The sequence below is a fragment of the Stenella coeruleoalba genome (genome assembly GCF_951394435.1).
Source record: "Stenella coeruleoalba genome assembly, chromosome: 9".
NCBI classification, from domain to species: domain Eukaryota; kingdom Metazoa; phylum Chordata; class Mammalia; order Artiodactyla; family Delphinidae; genus Stenella; species Stenella coeruleoalba.
The window spans coordinates 90,386,172-90,403,691 of NC_137155.1; the positions used below are offsets into that span (position 1 = coordinate 90,386,172).

The window sequence follows — 17,520 nt, forward strand, 5'->3', positions numbered from 1 at the left end:
AAGCCTACCTCTCACTTGTGGGTAGGACACTTAAGAATTGTACATTTGGATATCACCTGTCCTGCTGTTGCCACATAATCCCTGACAGAGTCAGATTTGGGGAGGTGGGTGGGAAGAGCTATTGCCGCTCTGGACCCGGCTCAGGCATGGAGCAAGAGCTGGGTCAAGAAGAGCGTCTGCCATAAAGTGGTACAGCCGCTATGGAAAACAGTACGGCTATTCCTCAGAAGATTAAACACAGAACTGCTGTGTGATCCAGCAATCCCACCTCTGGGTAAATATCCAGAGGAAATGAAAACAAGATCTCAAAGAGATCTTCACGCCCACTTCACTTCAAAGTTGTTCTAGAAAAATAGCACTGAGAAAATAGCTTGGAAGATTCTCAAAAAGAACTTTTACAAGGGGTAAGTACCTTACTAAATATGAAAATTGTATTATAAAATACTATCATTAAGAGTGCTATATTAGACCAACAAGTAACCTGTATCCTTTTCCCAAAAATATAAAATGCTCTATTTATTATATAATAAATCTCATATATATTTGAATCTACAAACCTATTAGAACATAATATTCAACAATAGATTCAAATATATAGAGGGTGGATTATTCAGGAAAACATTAACCCAAACTAGTTCTGACATATTAGTATGAAAGAAAATAAAATTTAAGGCCCAAAGCATTATAAAGAAATATTTCAGGTAGTCAGATCACTCCACACACTGAAGAAGTCAATCTTATGCTAGGATGCAGCAAGATAGCCTCAAACTATATGGAGTAAACTGTCAGGCCTATAAGGAGAAACTAACAAAACCATCGTCTTATTGAAAAACTGTTAGCTGAACCTGGCAAAAGCTAGAACAGGTATCAGATATTTACACGGCATAACTATATTGAATATAACAATATATATGCTTAATGAGAACACATGTTCTTCTTAAGCACACATGGAATATTAACAAAAAGTCACTATGTAGAGAACAAAGGAAGTCTCAATAAATTCCAAATAATTGATAACATGCTCTGGTCAAAATGCAATTAAATTAGAAACAAAGGATAAAAAAATCATTAACAAATAAGTCATTGGTTAAAGAGAAACTCATAGCAGTTACAAAATAGAAATAAAATTACTCTGTAACAGAACTTGCTGAATGCAACTAAATGGTTTATTAAAAATCAAAAAGACTGAAAATAAATGAGCTAAATACTGAACTCAAGAAGCTAGAAGAACATAAAAAGCCAAAGAAGTAAACAAAATAAGGGGCAGAAATTAATGAGACCACCAAAACAACCAATAAAGAGAAAAACAACAGAAACAAAAAAGCCCTCATTCTTTGAAGTTTAATAAAACAGACAAGCCTCTAGTAAGAGGACCACAGAAAAAAGAAGGCACAAATAAACAATACTCAAAGTGAAAGAGAAGACACACACAGTAGATATTTGAAACAAAAGGGAACACTGGGGATAACTTTATACCAATAAATTGGAAAACCCAGATGAACTGGGCAATTTTCTAAAATATATATTACCAAAGTTGACTCAATCAAGAGTATTAAACTAAGTAGGCATTAACATTTACACAAACTGAATGATAGTTTTAAAACTCCTCTTTCTGATACCCCCCAATTATTCTGTTACCACTCACCTTAAAATAAATATTAGGGATAAACTACTTTACAGATAAGTTTTACCAAACATTCCAAGAGGTTAATTCCTATCTCACATAAACTGTCTTGGAGATCGCAGGACAGTGCTGGAAAGCTCTTCCAGGAGCCTGTGACTGACCTGCCTGCAGATGGGTGAAGTGGGTGGTCTGGGCTGGTGTGAGAAATGATTGCACATTGACCTTGACAGTCCTGGAAGCAACAGAATTTAAATGCCAAATTTTATTTTAAAAAATAATAAGGTTTATATGTTTGATATCAATAAGACAAGGCCAATACAAGGAACATAAAATTATAAAACAATCTCTCCCCTATAAACAGTGGGGCTAAATCACGTGACTAGCTCTGCAAGGTGTTATTATTTCCATTTCATTGATGAGAAAAGTGATGGTAGGCAGTCAGAATGGCCATCATTAAAAAGTCTACAAATAGTAAATGCTGGAGAGGGTGTGGAGAAAAGGGAACCCTCTTATACTGTTGATGGGAATGTAAATTGATGCAGCCACTAAGGAGAATAGTTTGTAGGTTCCTCAAAAAACTAAAAATAGAGTTGCCATATAATCCAACAATCCCACTCCTGGGCACATACCCAGACAAAACCATAATTCAGAAAGATACATGCACCCCAGTGTTCACTGCAGCACTATTCACAATAGCCAAGACATGGAAACAACCTAAATGTCCATCAACAGATGAATGGATAAAGAAGATGTGGTACCTATATACAATGGAATACTACTCGGCCATAAAAAAGAATGAAATAATGCCATTTGCAGCAACATGGATGGGCCTAGAGCTTATCATACTAAGTGAAGTAAGTCAGACAGAGAAAGACATATATCATATGATATCACTTATATGTGGAATCTAAAATATGACACAAATGAACTTATCTATGAAGAGAAACAAGCTCACAAATATAGAGAACAGACTTGTGGTTGCCAAGCATGGGGGGCGGGGCAGGGGGAGGGAAGGAGTGGGAGTGTGGGATTAGCAGATGCAAACTATTATATACAGGATGGATAAACAACAAGGTCCTACAGTATAGCACACGGAACTATATTCAATATCCTGTGATAAACCATAATGGAAAAGAATTATGAAAAAGAATATATATATATGTATAACAGAGTCACTTTGCTGTACAGCACAAATTAAACACAACATTGTAAGTCAACTGTACTTCGATAAATTTTTTTTTAAAAAGTGGTAGTAGGTAACAGCGCTACCTGGCTCACGGTGGAGCTGGATTTAGTATCAGTTCCCTCCGCTCTTTTCCGCACTGGAGGGATCGATTGCCCTTCCCTCTAGCCTTCCACCACTAAGGGGATTTCTGGCGACCCCTGGTTGGGGGAGAAGAACTCACCAGGATGGGCTCCACGAGCTTCCCCTCCGGCATGACTGAGCGGTTCATCTTGGTGATGCGCTCCAGTGTAACCAGGGCAGCCTGAGTGTTCCTGGTAGAGTCACCGAACCAAGCAGATTCAGGAATAAACTGGGCACAGATGACAAAGAACACCAGAGTTGCAACTGCTGTGGACCCCAGAGGTACCACTATCACGGTTCCATACACTACACTGTCCCAGTTCCCCGAGATGGGAAAGGATATAGCAAGCTTTACAGCAAAAATATAGCAGCTGCACTCTTGCAACTCTAGTGGAACAGAGTTTCCTTCTCCTTATCGCTGTCCCATCTCGGACGACAGTGGACTGATACGGAGCTTCACCCCAGTTTGACCCAACCTACTTAACACAATGAAATTCTTCCATCCAATGTGTAAACAGCCGCTGCCCGGGGTCCCTGGCGCCTCTCCACTCCTCCATCACCCGGCCACTCCCCCAGGAATCCCAGGACCTCACACAGTGCAAGAACCTACAGGGTGAGCATGGCAGGGCCTCCAGCACCCACGAGTGGAGGGACCATCCTGACTGTAGAGGCCTACAACCCACTGATTACGGCATATTTTGAACACCACACTCAGAAAACAGCACAGCCCTCCACTGATGCTGGGACATTGGTACCTCCACGCAATGAAGGCCAGTGGGTTCTTCCTCAGCAAAGCATCTTCCCCAGCAGCATCCTCTTCACCATTCCCTAGCCAGGGGGCAGTTCAGGTCATCCTCATCACCCACTGGGATTAATCTGATCATTTCTAACTGCTTTTCTGACCTTTTCTGTCTTCCCTCCTACGGCCTCCACACCGCCATGTACCAGCTTCCCAGTACATAACCCCTTCCAAACCCCCAGTGCCCCTGGTCCTCAAGGCCCTTTGTAATCTGCACACAGGCCTGTCTTTCCAGCCGGCCTCCCACCAGCGCCCCACATTCCAGCCATTCCAGCCTGCCTGCTCTCCCCCAAACATATTCTGCATTCACACCTTCGTGACTGGGCTTGCGCATTAACTCTGCCAAAACACCCTTTCCACAGTGAGCCAACTGAGACACATACTTAAATAAGGAGAGAGGTGGACATGAGAAAGATAACTGTGGGGCAACAAGGCCGCTGGGCCAGCTGGAGGGGGAGGCCAAGAGGGAGCCCATGAGCTTGGTTACCATGAAGGCCATGATGAGGATGATGCCAGGGATGGAGGCAATGCAGATAAGCCAGCGCCACCCGATGGTGGGGATGACCACGGAAGCCAGGCGATGATGAGCAGGGAGCCGGCTCGCCAGAAAACCTGGGGCAGAGGGAAGGTTAAAGTCCTCCTGTTGATGCTGCACAGCCCCCTCCAGGAGCCACCCTCTTCTGCATTGTAACTGTAAGTGGGTGAGATGGGAGGACTTCCCTGGCGGTCCAGTGGTTAGGACTCTGTGCTCTCACTGCCAAGGGTGCAGGTTCAATCCCTGGTCGGGGAACTAAGATCCCACAAGCTGCGCCCCCAAAAAGAAAAAGAAAAGAAAGAAAGAACGAAAGAAGGTGAGACGGGAGAGAGGCTTTAGTTAAGAAGCAGCACCGCCTCCAGGACCTGGATGAACCGGGGAAGCTACTTCACTTCTCCACGACTCTGTTTGCTTGTCTGTAAGTGGAAGACTCAGCAAGACGGGGTCAGCAATGTCACCAAAGTTTTACAAATCTGGGACCCAAGACATTGACTTTCTTCTCTTGAATAAATAATACATTCCCTGGTTCGTAACTCAAGGTACAAAGGAGAGCACTGTGAACAGACCCGCCTCTACTCCTAGTTCCCTGCCGTCCAGTTCCTCTCCTCTGAAGAAACCAATATCACCAGTTTCTTATATCCTTCCAAAGCTGCTTGAAACATACACAAGCTAATAAGGATATCTGTTCTTTGTTCACAAATGGTAACATAGTAAAAATATTTCTCAACACTGCTTTTTTGTACTGAAAAATTTATCTTGAGATCATTTTATATCAACAAATAACATGAGAGCCACCTATGACCAGGCCCCATGAGTTTGGAACTAGAACAATTCTGAGTGTTATTCTGAGCATTATTTTCCCATCAGAAGATGAGAAGTAGATGATAACTCCATTTCACCTCACAGAGATGGAGAGAAGAGAATATTAAAAAAGACCCTTTGAACTTATCTTTGATAAAGGAGGCAAGAATATACAGTGGAGAAAAGACAGCCTCTTCAATAAGTGGTGCTGGGAAAACTGGACAGCTACATGTAAAAGTATGAAATTAGGGCTTCCCTGGTGGCAGAGTGGTTGAGAGTCCGCCTGCCGGTGCAGGGGACACGGGTTCGTGCCCCGGTCCAGGAAGACCTCACATGCCGTGGAGCGGCTGGGCCTGTGAGCCATGGCTGCTGAGCCTGCGCGTCCAGAGCCTGTGCTCCGCAACGGGAGAGGCCACAATAGTGAGAGGCCTGCGTACCACCAAAAAAAAAAAAAAAAAAAGTATTAAATTAGAACACTCCCTAACACCATACACAAAAATAAACTCAAAATGGATTAAAGACCTAAATGTAAGGCCAGACACTATCAAACTCTTAGAGGAAAACATAGGCAGAACACTCTATGACATAAGTCACAGCAAGATCCTTTTTGACCCACCTCCTAGAGAAATGGAAATAAAAACAAAAATAAACAAATGGGACCTAATGAAACTTCAAAGCTTTTGCACAGCAAAGGAAACCAGAAACAAGACCAAAAGACAACCCTCAGAATGGGAGAAAATATTTGCAAATGAAGCAACTGACAAAGGATTAATCTCCAAAATATACAAGCAGCTCATGCAGCTCAATATCAAAAAAACAAACAACCCAATCCAAAAATGGGCAGAAGACCTAAATAGACATTTCTCCAAAGAAGACATACAGATTGCCAACAAACACATGAAAGAATGCTCAACATCACTAATCATTAGAGAAATGCAAATCAAAACTACAATGAGCTATCACCTCACACCGGTCAGAATGGCCATCATCAATAAATCTACAAACAATAAATGCTGGAGAGGGTGTGGAGAAAAGGGAACCCTCTTGCACTGTTGGTGGGAATGTAAGTTGATACAGCCACTATGGAGAACAGTATGGAGGTTCCTTAAAAAACTAAAAACAGAACTACCATATGACCCAGCAATCCCACTACTGGGCATATACCCTGAGAAAACCATAATTCAAAAGGAGTCATGTACTAAAATGTTCATTGCAGCTCTATTTACAATAGCCCGGAGATGGAAACAACCTAAGTGTCTATCAACAGATGAACGCATAAAGAAGTGACACTATGTACAATGGAATATTACTCAGCCATAAAAAGAACGAAATTGAGTTATTTGTAGTGAGGTGGATGGACCTAGAGTCTGTCATACAGAGTAAAGTCAGTCAGAAAGGGAAAAACAAATATTGTATGCTAACACATATATATGGAATCTAAGGAAAAACAAAAAAAAGTCCTGAAGAACCTAGGGGCGAGATGGGAATAAAGACACAGACTTACTAGAGAATGGACTTGAGGATATGGGAAGGGGGAAGGGTAAGCTGTGACAAAGTGAGAGAGTGGCATGGACATATATACACTACCAAACGTAAAATAGATAGCTAGTGGGAAGCAGCCACATAGCACAGGGAGATCAGCTCGTGCTCTGTGACCACCTAGAGGGGTGGGATAGGGAGGGTGGGAGGAAGGGAGACGCAAGAGGGAGGAGATATGGGGATATATGTATATGTATAACTGATTCACTTTGTTATAAAGCAGAAATAACACACCATTGTAAAGCAATTATACTCCAATAAAGATGTTAAAAATAAAAAGACCCTTTGGGAGGCTAATTAAGGGGTGACTATTTCATCACCAAAGAATTCTATTTAAAAAAAAAAAAGAATATTTCAGAAAGTGATTAGGCTATGAAACAAAGAAAGTAATGTGATGGAGAGTGACTTTTAATGATCAGAGATGATGTTTCTGAAGAGGCAACGTGTAAGAAGGCCAGTAATAAGCCACTGCAGTAGATCAGGTAAGAGGTGATGTGGCGCTGAAAAGAATTTTAGTAGTGAAATGGCAAAAAAAAAAAAAAAAAATTTATCTGATAGATTTGGCACACATTGTGGAGGTAAAGGCAACAGGATTTGCCGATGGACATGGCAGTTGTAGGTCCACTAATAGGGGGTGAGTCAGTGGGGCTTGGTGATTGATTGAATGGTGATGACGGAAAGGGAGGGGTCCAGGACAGCTCTTGAATGTGTGGCTCAGAAAACTGAGGGGACAGAGCTTGCTATGAAATGACAGTGGAGACATGGACCGAAGAGGCTCCAGATGAAGATGAAGGGATCAGGTCTATGAATGTTGTCTTTGAGGAGCCTGCAGGATATTCAAGTGGCTATCAGGTAACTGGCCACCTGGGTCTGAAGTTCAAGGAGATGCTCTTCGTTGTAGATAAATTCGGGGGAGGTAATAGGTACATAGATAGCTAAAACCACTGGACTCCTCAATTATCAGTAGATGACCCCAGGAGACCTGCAAAATAAGACCAGCAAGGAGAAGACATAACCAGGAAAGAGGACAAAGAATGAGTAGCAGGTGGAAGAGACAATGTTCACAGATGAGCTTGAACAGGATTATACCCATTAAATACCATTAAGTGTAAAATCGAACCCCTAACTGTTGAAAGTATGGGTGTTCATCTTAACAAAGATCAGGAGAAGAAAGCTGGGAAGAACGTAAAGAGTTAGCGTTCAGTATTTATTAAGGTCTAATTTTTTTTGTTGCCTAAATTTAGTGTCAGAAAAATTAAACATAAAATTGAAAATGTTCTCCTACTGCCTTATTTATTGCCCAACATACAATGCTTCAGTGGGAAGCGTCATCACTTTCCTGGGCTCTGAAAGTCAGGGCTTTTGGATAACGATGACATCAAAGATGGTACAAGGGCACCTAGATTGCTTCTGGATGCAAAACCTCTAGTCAGTAGCCAGCAGGGGTCTGAGGAGGGTGGGGGCGCATCCCCACCTTCTCACCTGGATAAATGGCTCAGCTGGGAGGAGACAATTACAGAAGTTCCCACAGGCATGAGCCAGTTATGGAATTGCAGACCCGAGTATCCACAAGGGAGACTATAAAAGGGGTGGTAGCTGTATCCCTCCACTGAAGACCCAGTGCGGAGAGAATGTTCATCCCAGATGCATTCCTGAGCTGCTGTCATTCTAGTGAAACCAGCCAGCAGAATGTTTCCTGAGGAAGGGGTTCCTGTGTTCTAAATGCTGCTGCTGGATGATACACATCCTGGCTCAGAAAACCCTGGAGTTGGACTTCCGGTGTCAAGCATCCCTAATGCTCTTTGGTTGGTACCAATTAATAGGAGTATGCTAATCAAAGAACAATCAACCAACCAGAAGAAACACCATGTACACCATATCCTACAGGATCAGAAGACTGATCAGAAGATTCCCATTTTACCTTACCTGAGACAAGGGGAGCATACAGCCTCGATATTTTGTAGGCAAAACTTCAGTCTTTATGATTAGCCTAAACAGGAAGGGGGAAAAAATACAATCATGTTTTTATAAAACCAAATAACTTTTTTTAAAAAATCATAATTTTTCTTGTCACAAGGATAAAGAATTCAAAAACATAAATATTCATCATTGTAAAATGATAAGAAATAGGTGTGTTGGTCTCTGTCCCTGGTTCCTGCTAACCTGGAAACCTTGGGATTTCCTGGGTGGTAGGAGCATCATTTGTTCTAACGCAGACCCTTGATGAGTCCTGGATGGGGGCTGGTCTAGAAAAACCAAGCCATGATTAGAATCTTGGAACTTTCAGCCCTAACCTCCACTCCTCTGGAGAGAAGAGAGGGGCTGGAAAATGAGTTAATAATCAATCATGCCTATGTGATGAAGCCTCCATAAAAATTCCTAACATACAGGGTTCGGAGAGCTTCCAGGTTGGTGAACATAGCTATGTGCTGGGAGGCGGTGCACCGCAAACTCCACGGGGACAGATGCTCCTGTTCTTGGGATCTTTCCAGACCTTGCCCTGTGTATTTCTCCTCAGCTGGTTATTTATCTGTTTCCTTTAAAATATCCTTTGTAACAGATCTGCAAATAGTAAACTTTTCCTGGATTCTCTGAGACACTCTAGCAAATTATTGAACCTGAGGAGTTTGTGGGAACTTCCAATTTGTAGCAAGTCAGACAGAAGTTGTGGGTAACCTGGGGACCTACTACTGGTGATTGGTGTCTGAAGTGGAGGACAGTCTTGTGGGACTGAGCCCTAAACCTGCGGGGTCTACGCAAACTCCAGCGAGGGTCAGAATTGAATGGAATTATAGGACACCCAGCAGGTGTCGGAGAATTGGTTGGCGTGTAAAGAAATCCACACGTTTGGTGTCAGAAGTGAAGTATTGGCAGAATTATTGAGTGAGTGTGTAAAGAAAAACAGAAGAGAGATTTTTCCCTGTACGATCATACACCAAAATACAATTATTAACCCATGTAAGAAAACAATATAAAATAAACTTCTAAGTGCTCTTCTGTTTACATTTTTATTCCCAAAGTTATTTTAAACCTTCAACCATGTAAGAGATATTAGCCTCATTTCTTTCACCAAGAGAAACACTGTCAAAATATTTTGCCAAGCCTGATTCCCTTTTCTAAAACATATGTGGGAAATTAAAATACGCCCAAGAGAAAGCAAATAGTTTCTCCAACTAATGATGACAGTCAAAGCACAGGTTTCTAATTAAGTACATATTAATTTTTTGAATAGGAGAACAAATGGACTTCTATCTCATCTGTTGTCTAATTGTTCTTATCTGTTGCAGTTATTAACCAGGGTTTGGAGTTTTAACATATTTATTGAGCTGCTTCCTCAGGGATGTTTTCAAATTCTACTTAACTTCTCCGCCTTTAGGGCTCCAGAGCACAGAGTGATGCTTAACTTATGCCCCCAGAGAAGAACGATTCTTTCCCTAACACGTTAGGGTAATAATTAGGTGCTTTGACATCTCCTAATATATTCTAAGGGCAACTTGCTCCAAGGCACCCAGGAGAAAATAGCTTGAGGAGCCTTGTTCATTTAAGGGAGGCTCCCAAGTTGCTGAACACTTAGCATTACAAGTCTCACGTCCCTGAATGATGAGGTATTACACACCTATCCCAGGGCGGAAAAAAGACAGGCGGCAGCATAGCTGTTTCAATCTGTCTCACCTGCTCTGCAAATTCACTTTGACACAGTCTTCAGTTACAGGGCCATGGCACGTTAAAAGTTATTCCTGAATGTTACAGGTGCTGATGGTCCAACTAAAGTCTTCCAGAAATTCTCAATAAATTAATGGATTGTGTCTGGGTTGACATTTTTGTTACCTACCTCATACGGCACTTTTTGTTAGCATTTAGTCTAACAAAATATTATTTATCTAAAAAATGCTGATCAGCCTTAGGAACAAAGAAATGAACACATGCTCAAGCTAGCACCTTGCTAGCCTCACCATCAAACATCATTTTGACGGGCAAAGAGCTCCTAGTGGAATAAGCAGTCATCACTGGGGGGGGGGGGGGGGGGGGGCGGGACTCAAAAATCATGAGCACGAGTGAAGTGTATAGATTTGAAACTTACTGATGCTCTTAGTCTATTAACCACAGTGAATGTGGTTAACAGACTAAGTGGATGTGTCTCTGGGTGTTCACATATCTCCCTCTGGGGTCCTCTAGGCGATGTCTTTACCCTTGGGCATGGCCAGACACGCCGCAGCCCACCATCATCCGCAGGAAGACAAACCAGATGTACGAGGGAGAGAATGAGGTCAGCAAGGAGAAGTAGGCTCCCCACAGGAACGAGACGAGCAAAATCTGAAGCAACAAAAGGAGACATTAATGGGACCTGCCCCCATGGAAGGTCAGGAAGCAAACCTAACTTCTGAAGGTGACTTTTAGTTTCCTCCAGATGTTTGCTTCTCTGTGGAGCTAATTTTTAGCGAGCTTACCGATCACTCACAATCATCAGACAATACAATTCGTATCATTTTATTGTCTGAAAGCCCAGACATCCCGAGTTTAGACCATTCTTCAAAACTCCCCACAGCCTCCGCCCTCACAGGTGGCAGGAACCTGAACTTGTAAATGAGAATGCAGAAACTTGTCCTCCCTGCTTACAGGGATGTTGGGAGCACAACGAAGCACTGTGCTGGAATGAGTATAAGGAGAAAATGTAAGGATTTGCTTTTTCTCTAATCGTAAGGACAATACAAGTTTATAGTAGAAAATATGGAAAAAAGAAAAAGATATAAAAATATTTAAATCACTTTTGATTCTCCAACCCAGAGAAAATACTATTAACACAGTTTTATCCTATTTTCACTGATTATAAGGGGAAACATAATTTTAATAGCTGCAAAATATTCCAGTGAAAAGACATACTATAATCCATGTAATGTAACACACAAACCTTTCCCCTCTGGTTGAATGTTGAAGTGGTTTCACATTTTCTATTAAAATCAGCTGTGACAATGTCTGTGCATCAATCTTTGTGGTTCTCTGATGACCTAAACGGTCTAGATTTCTGGAAGACAAATGATCAGATAAGGAGAATGGATATTCTCAAGGTTCTTGACTTATGCTACCAAATTGATGGTCAGAAAAATTACATCAATTGTATGTGAGGGTGTCTAGACACTTGCAGATTTCTTTAAGAAAAGTAAAAATTCCTATGGATTTGGTGTTCGATATGGCTTTGATAACAGGGAAAAAATGATATCTTGCTACGTAATTTTGCTTCTAATAACTCCTGTGATTGAATGTTTTTCAAGGTTTCTTGAGCATTTGTATGTCTCTTTTTGTAAAATGCCTTTTTTGTGCTCTCCACATTTTTTTGAGATACTTGTGGTTTCATATTAATTTGTAAGAATCTATGATATTTTGTGCACTTCAAAACATACATCCAAGCCTATTACTGTTTTGTGGGGGACTTCTCCCTTTGTATTTACACCTAGAGAGGTCTTTACCACCAGAAATCAGACAAGAGAAGAGAGACCTGGATTTATCATCAGAAGACATAGTTTTATGTCTTGATGTGGAATCTCAATACATGTGTGACATCAAGCAAGTGGGTTAGTTTCAAAGCTACCCCCGAGTTAAGTAATGTGAAACTGCTTATGTTTATACATGCAATTCTCACATTCTACCTGTTATGTTCTAACTAGGCTCATCCGTCAGCTGTACACCTGGACTATGGGGACCAGGTATGGGGACAGGTATCTCGGGGAAGGATGAGAAAGCAGGAAGACAAGCCTGGAATTCAGGCATGTGGTGTCAGAGAAGGATGTTTCCGTACTTTCTAACTTGGGTATTGACAGAGAAATGTCCACAAAAGAAAAGCAGTGGTGATGTCACCACAAAAGAACACACAAAAGAAAATTCTAAATCATCCTTCAAAGCCAACCTACCTTCCAGCGGCCATATCTGTCAGCCAAGAGGCCAAAGAGGATGCTGAATACCATGTAGCCAAAAAACACCATCTGGAGGTGGGGTGAAAAGAAATTATCCTCTAAGCAGCGTTTTCATAATATGCTAATTACTACCTTAAGCATTCACCCACCTGAACTAAAAGAAGACGGGAAACGTGGGAGGATTGGAAGTTGAAGAACAGGCTTTCACAAAGCTCTCCCCTGACTCCTGTACAACATGTTCAGGGCTTCAGAGGTTGACGATTCCCACACCTGAAGTCACTGACACCAGGTAGAAACAGGAGTCCTAGAAGCAGGTAACTGCTTTGCCTCTGATCCAAGATGACAGCACTGGCCTCATTCTACTCAGATGTACAATTGTGAATTTCCACTTTAATAAGAAGACTCAAAAAGTCTATTCAGGCATGCTCTGTCTTATTCAAGTTGAGACGTCTAGAAGCAGTCTTCCTTCAGGTTATTACAGGCAAACCTAACTTTCAACAAACACCAAAACCAGTCATCCATTTAGAAACATTCTTCATCACTAATATAAACCTACTTTTTTTCCTTACTTGTTCTCACAATAGCTTTTCCTTGATAAAATTCAAGAACTTGGGTGTGATACCAGCAATGTAACTCAGCCTGAGCTGTACTCTTATGTGTAAGCCTTTAGGTGACTTATTTTTCTGCCTCCAGCAGTTCCAAGCTTTACTTAACTCTCCTTTCTAGTAAGATCCCTGCCTGACTGCTTCCAGGGTAATCAAAGGAAAGGTGTTAGCTGGCATTTCTAACACTTTTTCCGTGAAAAAGCTCTTTCTCTCTGCTGCCTGCTTTGCCTTTTCTTTTTCCCCCTGACTCTTCATAAGGAAGACTCAAAAGCATTTCTTCTACAGGGAACTATAAAAAAATAAATCCTATTTATACTCGAACAACAAAAGCTATACGTTTCCTCTGTGCACTGTTCTCTCTAGGATAGAGTTGAAGGAAGGAAAAGCCAATATTTTCAATGCCCAGCCTGAGATAGATGCCGCACCGTAATGAAATCTAGTCAGTCCTCAGCAAAATGATAAAAATAAGGACAATGGGACACATTTTGCATAAATCCAAATTTATTCATTATGAAGGGTGCTTTTTATTCTGGAAGAATTTTCTTTCTGATTGTTGGTATTAACATGCCCTTATTATTTATTTTTATTTTTATTTTTTGAAAGAGGACGGTAGTTGATGGCAAGATTTTCTGCCTCTTTCTCTTGGTTGGAGGTTAAAATTTTCCTCCTACCCTTCTACATTCTTTGGCTGGTCTAATAATTAAACTGATTTATGACAGATTGACAGGAGAAAAGCAAGTTTAAGTTTGTATGTACAGGAGTCCCATAAAAATATAAGACCCAAGGGCAAGTTGGACAGTAGAGGTTTGAGCTGAGGAATGGGAGGGGACCTGGGGCTTCAAAGGTGCGGGGGGTGGTAATTCACAGGACAATAAGAAGAGCAGATGTTTGGTAATTAGATGTTTGCCCTGCCACACAGATAGGTCATTCAGATGAAAGTCATCTCTGGCAATAACTCTCTCTCTCTGAGCCAGGCCCCCCCATCTAAATTCTTTTAGGTAGTTAAGGGAAATGTAAAAGTTTTTCTTGAGTCGGCTGGGACTTGATTGCCTTCAGCTCAAAATAATTCACATGCCAAAGGGGCATATTTGGGGGTCACATGTTCTGCTCCCTTTTCCTCTTCCTCTGATGGCCTTCCTTGTCAAATATATATATTTTTAATCTTAACCTTATGTCAGCCACACCATTTTTTTGAGAAGTCATATCAGTTGGTGAATCTCCAAACTTTGGGTCTCCTGATATAAGCAGTTTCTATTGTGGAACCTGCAATTATCAAACTCCCTCCAAGAAGGGAAAGGTGAACTTTTTTTTTTTTAATCAACTTGAATAATAAGAAATGATAGACAAACTGCCTGTGGCAGGGAGGAAATTAGTTCTTAGGACTTAAAATACTTTATTGAGGGCTTCCCTGGTGGCACAGTGGTTGAGAGTCCGCCTGCCGATGCAGGGGACATGGGTTCGAGCCCCGGTCCGGGAAGATCCTACATACCGCGGAGCGGCTGGGCCCGTGAGCCATGGCCTCTGAGCCTGCGCGTCCAGAGCCTGTGCTCCGCAACGGGAGAGGCCACGACAGTGAGAGGCCTGCGTACCGCAAAAAAAAAAAAAAAAAAAACTTTATTGAGATGCTGTGTTAATAACACTGTATTAAAGTGAATTAGCTGATTAATAAAAGTAAAAGAAACAGGGACTTCCCTGGTGGTCCAGTGGTTAAGACTTTGCCTTCTAATGCAGGGGGTGCGTGTTTGAACCCTGGTCGGGAAGCTAAGATCCCATGTGCCTCGTGGCCAAAAAACCAAAACATAAAACAGAAGCAATATTGTAACAAATTCAATAAAGACTTTAAAAATGGTCCACATCAAAAAAAAAATCTTTAACAGCAACAACAAAAAAAGTAAAGAGTCAACTAAAATTAAATTCAAATTTTACTCTGTCCTCCCGCATAAGTGACAGATTTTTACTCCTTGCTTTCTTTCCATTCAGTGTAAAAAAGTGACTTTCCTAAGGCTGAGTTCTTTACTATTAAGCCCGTCTAGAGAATAAACCTTAACTCCAAGCCTATGTGAACCCCAAAGCTTGTGAACTCTAATCCTGGGGACCACATAGAGACGGGGATTAATCTCTCTCTCTCTCTCTCTCTCTCTCTCTCTCTCTCTCTCTCCCCTCTCCCCTCCCCCTCCCCTACCTTGGAGGGCCTGCTCCTTTCTACAGTTTTGTTTCTCCAGCACTAACTCTCTTATTCACAAAAAATGTGAGGGACATAATTCACTCACAATCCTTAAGGCCTTAAGTCTTCATGGCCAGACCGTCCAGAAAGTGGAGCTGAAGTTGGGGGATGGGAAGCCCGGGAGATGGTGAAAATGCTGCCTCTTTGCTAAACCAGTCTGAGGCCCTCCTGTTAGTAAGGTTGTGGTCAGTGAGCCCAGGGGACAGATGGGACTCATAGCCAGGATGACAGAGACTAAATGACAGGAGGAGGCAAGGAACTTGGAGCAGGGAGCAGTCACATCTTGGGTGAGTTGAATTACCTAGAGAAAAGACTTGTGAGCTGTGACCCACCTAACAAGGGAAGCCAGGTTACTGCTGACATCGACGAGCCTCTTTAGGCACCAGTAGGAACAACATAAAAGCAACCAACGAGATGTGAGCTGTAAATACAGAAATGGTACCATAAAGTATAGTTTCATGACAGTTACAGATGCAAACACCACACCTGGACCACCAGCATACTCAGGAATGAAGACGTGCAGACCTACAAACCAGCTGTGGTACGCTGATAACTACACAAAACGTTACAGCAGTGACCCTAAAGCTACAAGGATGGACAAGGCATGCTTTCAAAACTGTACTTTTTCTTTTTTTTTGCGGTACGCGGGCCTCTCACTGTTGTGGCCTCTCTCGTTGCGGAGCACAGGCTCTGGACGCACAGGCTCAGCGTCCATGGCTCACGGGCCCAGCCGCTCCGCGGCACGTGGGATCCTCCCAGACCGGGGCACGAACCCGTGTCCCCTGCATCGGCAGGCGGACTCTCAACCACGGCACCACCAGGGAAGCTCTAAACTGTACATATTTTATACGTAAAAGAAAACAAAACACAATGAGTCACTTAACTATTGGTACAAGCCCTAATAAGGTCTTTAGTTATTTTTATTTATACCCTCTCTCTCTTCTAAAAGTATTAGGAAAACTTAAAAATGGAACAGGTGCAATTTTAAAGAAGGAAACAGAGCTAAAAGAATAAAGGCAGGGCTTCCCTGGTGGCGCAGTGGTTGAGAGCCCGCCTGCCGATGCATGGGACACGGGTTCGTGCCCCGGTCCGGGAGGATCCCGCGTGCCACGGAGCGGCTGGGCCCGTGAGCCAAGGCCGCTGGGCCTGCGCGTCCAGAGCCTGTGCTCCGCAGCGGGAGAGGCCGCAGCAGTGAGAGGCCCGAAAAAGAATAATGGCAGATTTGCTGCCACGATTAGGCATAAAATTGGGCTCCAAATTTCCTGGCCTCCAGGACACAGAAATAAACACAACTGAGCGTATAATATACATTATCTGGGAGGAGAACAGAGATCAGTTCCTCAGGTGAGGGGGGATTTTTCCTAGTACCCAATACAGGTGAGAATTCCCAGGTAAAATTTGGTTAAGGCAGTAAGTGAGAGGGTAGGGGCCCCCCTTACCCCACAGCCTTCTGTAGCCCCCCAGGGGTTGGGGGCGAAGGAGGTCTTAGTCTCTTGCAGGCTTACCCTCCTTCAAGGCCTCTGCCATCTGACTGTCATCCTCTACCCATCACCAACTACCTACCTCCCAGACGTTCCCCTCCTTCAGCGAGGAGTTGGCGTCTGGCTCATGGGATTTCTCTCTATTAAGTCTCACCTTCATGAAAACCAGCTTCAATACTCAAGTAAATGAATGCACGCACACACACACGCGCACACACACACACACACACACACACAGTCTGCTGGCAATTACTTGGTGCTTAATAAATACCTCTTGAAAGAATGAAGAGTAATATCCTTAAATCCATTTCATAGCAAAACTTAGTGTCCAATTCATAAAGCTATTCATGATGGTCTCTGAGAAAAATTTAATGCATAACACACACAATTCATTGAGAGTAAGTTGGTGACTGGTTAGGTCACTATGGCCTGAGTAGGCTCTTAGTGTTCTGACTTGAACTATGACTAACCCATGGCTAAGGCTCACTTTCTCTGATTTGCATCTGTCTCTTCCGGGCTCTTGCTAGGGTCTGGAAAATGAGCAGTTCAAGGTTATGCTCCCTAGAGGAAAAGAGAAACAGGAGAAAGGCCTCAAATGCTAGTTTGGGCCTGCAAACGCATGAGTTTGGGAAGCCACCACACCAAGTGGAGACGGATCCTGTGGCTCTCGGCCCAGTGGGATCGGAAAGGAAGCAGA

The 17,520-nt window shown here is 42.7% G+C and overlaps 1 protein-coding gene across 1 annotated transcript in view; it reads right to left on the minus strand.

Annotated features, from left to right (window-relative positions):
• SVOPL (SVOP like) overlaps window positions 1-17,520 on the minus strand; it is a gene marked incomplete at its 3' end in the record, with an annotated part of 83,057 nt that overhangs the window by 56,061 nt on the left and 9,476 nt on the right. The window contains 6 exon segments of the mRNA XM_079931128.1: window positions 3,031-3,159; window positions 4,217-4,308; window positions 4,311-4,341; window positions 8,531-8,594; window positions 10,794-10,918; window positions 12,511-12,582. Coding sequence (XP_079787254.1) covers window positions 3,031-3,159; window positions 4,217-4,308; window positions 4,311-4,341; window positions 8,531-8,594; window positions 10,794-10,918; window positions 12,511-12,582 — 513 coding nt within the window.